At 26.4% G+C, this 1,294-nt stretch overlaps 2 protein-coding genes across 2 annotated transcripts in view, besides 2 other annotated features; both read left to right on the top strand.

Annotated features, from left to right (window-relative positions):
• The window catches only part of EDI_123710 (uncharacterized protein), a gene marked incomplete at both ends in the record, with an annotated part of 483 nt that extends 400 nt beyond the window's left edge, over positions 1-83 (top strand). Inside the window, one exon of the mRNA XM_001733466.1 lies at positions 1-83. This exon is cut by the window's left edge and continues 400 nt beyond it. Within this exon, the coding sequence (XP_001733518.1) occupies positions 1-83 (83 nt within the window).
• Positions 71-116: a sequence feature (AT_rich).
• Positions 117-199: 83 nt separating this feature from the next.
• Positions 200-1,294, top strand: part of EDI_123820 (uncharacterized protein) — a gene marked incomplete at both ends in the record, with an annotated part of 1,243 nt that continues 148 nt past the window's right edge. Inside the window, 3 exons of the mRNA XM_001733467.1 lie at positions 200-327; positions 409-570; positions 641-1,294. The exon at positions 641-1,294 is cut by the window's right edge and continues 148 nt beyond it. Coding sequence (XP_001733519.1) covers positions 200-327; positions 409-570; positions 641-1,294 — 944 coding nt within the window. The remainder of the gene's footprint in view (positions 328-408; positions 571-640) is intronic.
• Positions 585-633: a sequence feature (AT_rich).

Raw genomic sequence — 1,294 nt, forward strand, 5'->3', positions numbered from 1 at the left:
AGGAAAAGCAACTCCACATAATATTGTTTTGCAATAATCAAATTGTCATTTTATTTTTTGACTTCTTTACAAATTTAAAATAATGTAAAAAGATAGTAAAATAAATTATTTATTTACGATTTAACCATAAAAACTAGAAAATCTATGAAAGGAAAAAAGAAAAAATTAATAAGAAACTTCAAAAATTTTTTAAGTCTCAATGAGCGAAACAAGTGAAGACCATTTAACATTTTATGATTTTCCATTACAAAAAATAATTATGTCAATTGAGTATCTTGCAATTGCAGTGTTATGTTTTATTCAAAGTATGAGAATTGTTAAAAATCAGTTTGTCATTATTATTTTTTTTTGTTGTTTTTATTTAAGTAAAAAATGAAAGAGAAAAAAAGTGATATTCTTATCATATAGTCATAAATGTTGTGGATTTCAAAATCTTCTTATTATATTTTTAATCTGTTGGTGTTTATTTAGAATATTAGACTCAATGATAAGATTCTTTCTGATATTATTTACTCCTCAACCAGATGATTTTATTGACCAAACAACCTCTGTTGAATGGTTGATTTCTGAGTTTGTTGTATTTCTTTTTTAAATAAAATAAAATAACACCCTTTTTATAAATAATTATTTATTGCATTAGTATTCCTAGTTTTGTAATGGTTGCTCTTCTCTCATTTTTCATTTATTATTATTTATTCCTTATTCATAGCTCTCATTGGAAATATGCCAAATTAGTTTCAGTTATCATTCTTATAACAATAAATCTCTTTCATATCATTTCATTAACATCAATCGACATTTCATTAATGGTTAAACCAACCACAGCAGCAATTCATTTAACTTTTTGTTGTAGCTCATTTGTATATTTGTTTGTTGTAGGAGGGTTGTTGTATGTATCTATTCGTATTTTTTTCATCAACCCACATACTTTAGAACAATCTCATCCAAAACCATCAGCAATGGGAGTTTGTGGTTTAGTTATTTCTTTAGCAATTTCAACTCGTTTAATATATGACCTTTCAAGTGCAATTGTAGGTCAATCTATTTTATCACTCCTTTGTTCTCAAGAAAGTCCATTTTGTTCTGAACATTTTGGACTTGTTGTGTTCTTTTCTCAAATTATTGAGGTTGTTTTAATGTCATTTTGGGAAATTGTTCCATTAACAACGTTAGTAATTTTATTCTGGAACATCCCTTCGAATAAATCATATGACCCATTCCCTCACTTTCAATATCTTGTTGAAGAAACAGATGATTCTTCATACGTCACATATGATGCAACTACTCCTTTGAT

The sequence above is a fragment of the Entamoeba dispar genome, genomic scaffold, assembly GCF_000209125.1.
Source record: "Entamoeba dispar SAW760 scf_1105229462983 genomic scaffold, whole genome shotgun sequence".
Taxonomy (NCBI): domain Eukaryota; phylum Evosea; order Mastigamoebida; family Endamoebidae; genus Entamoeba; species Entamoeba dispar.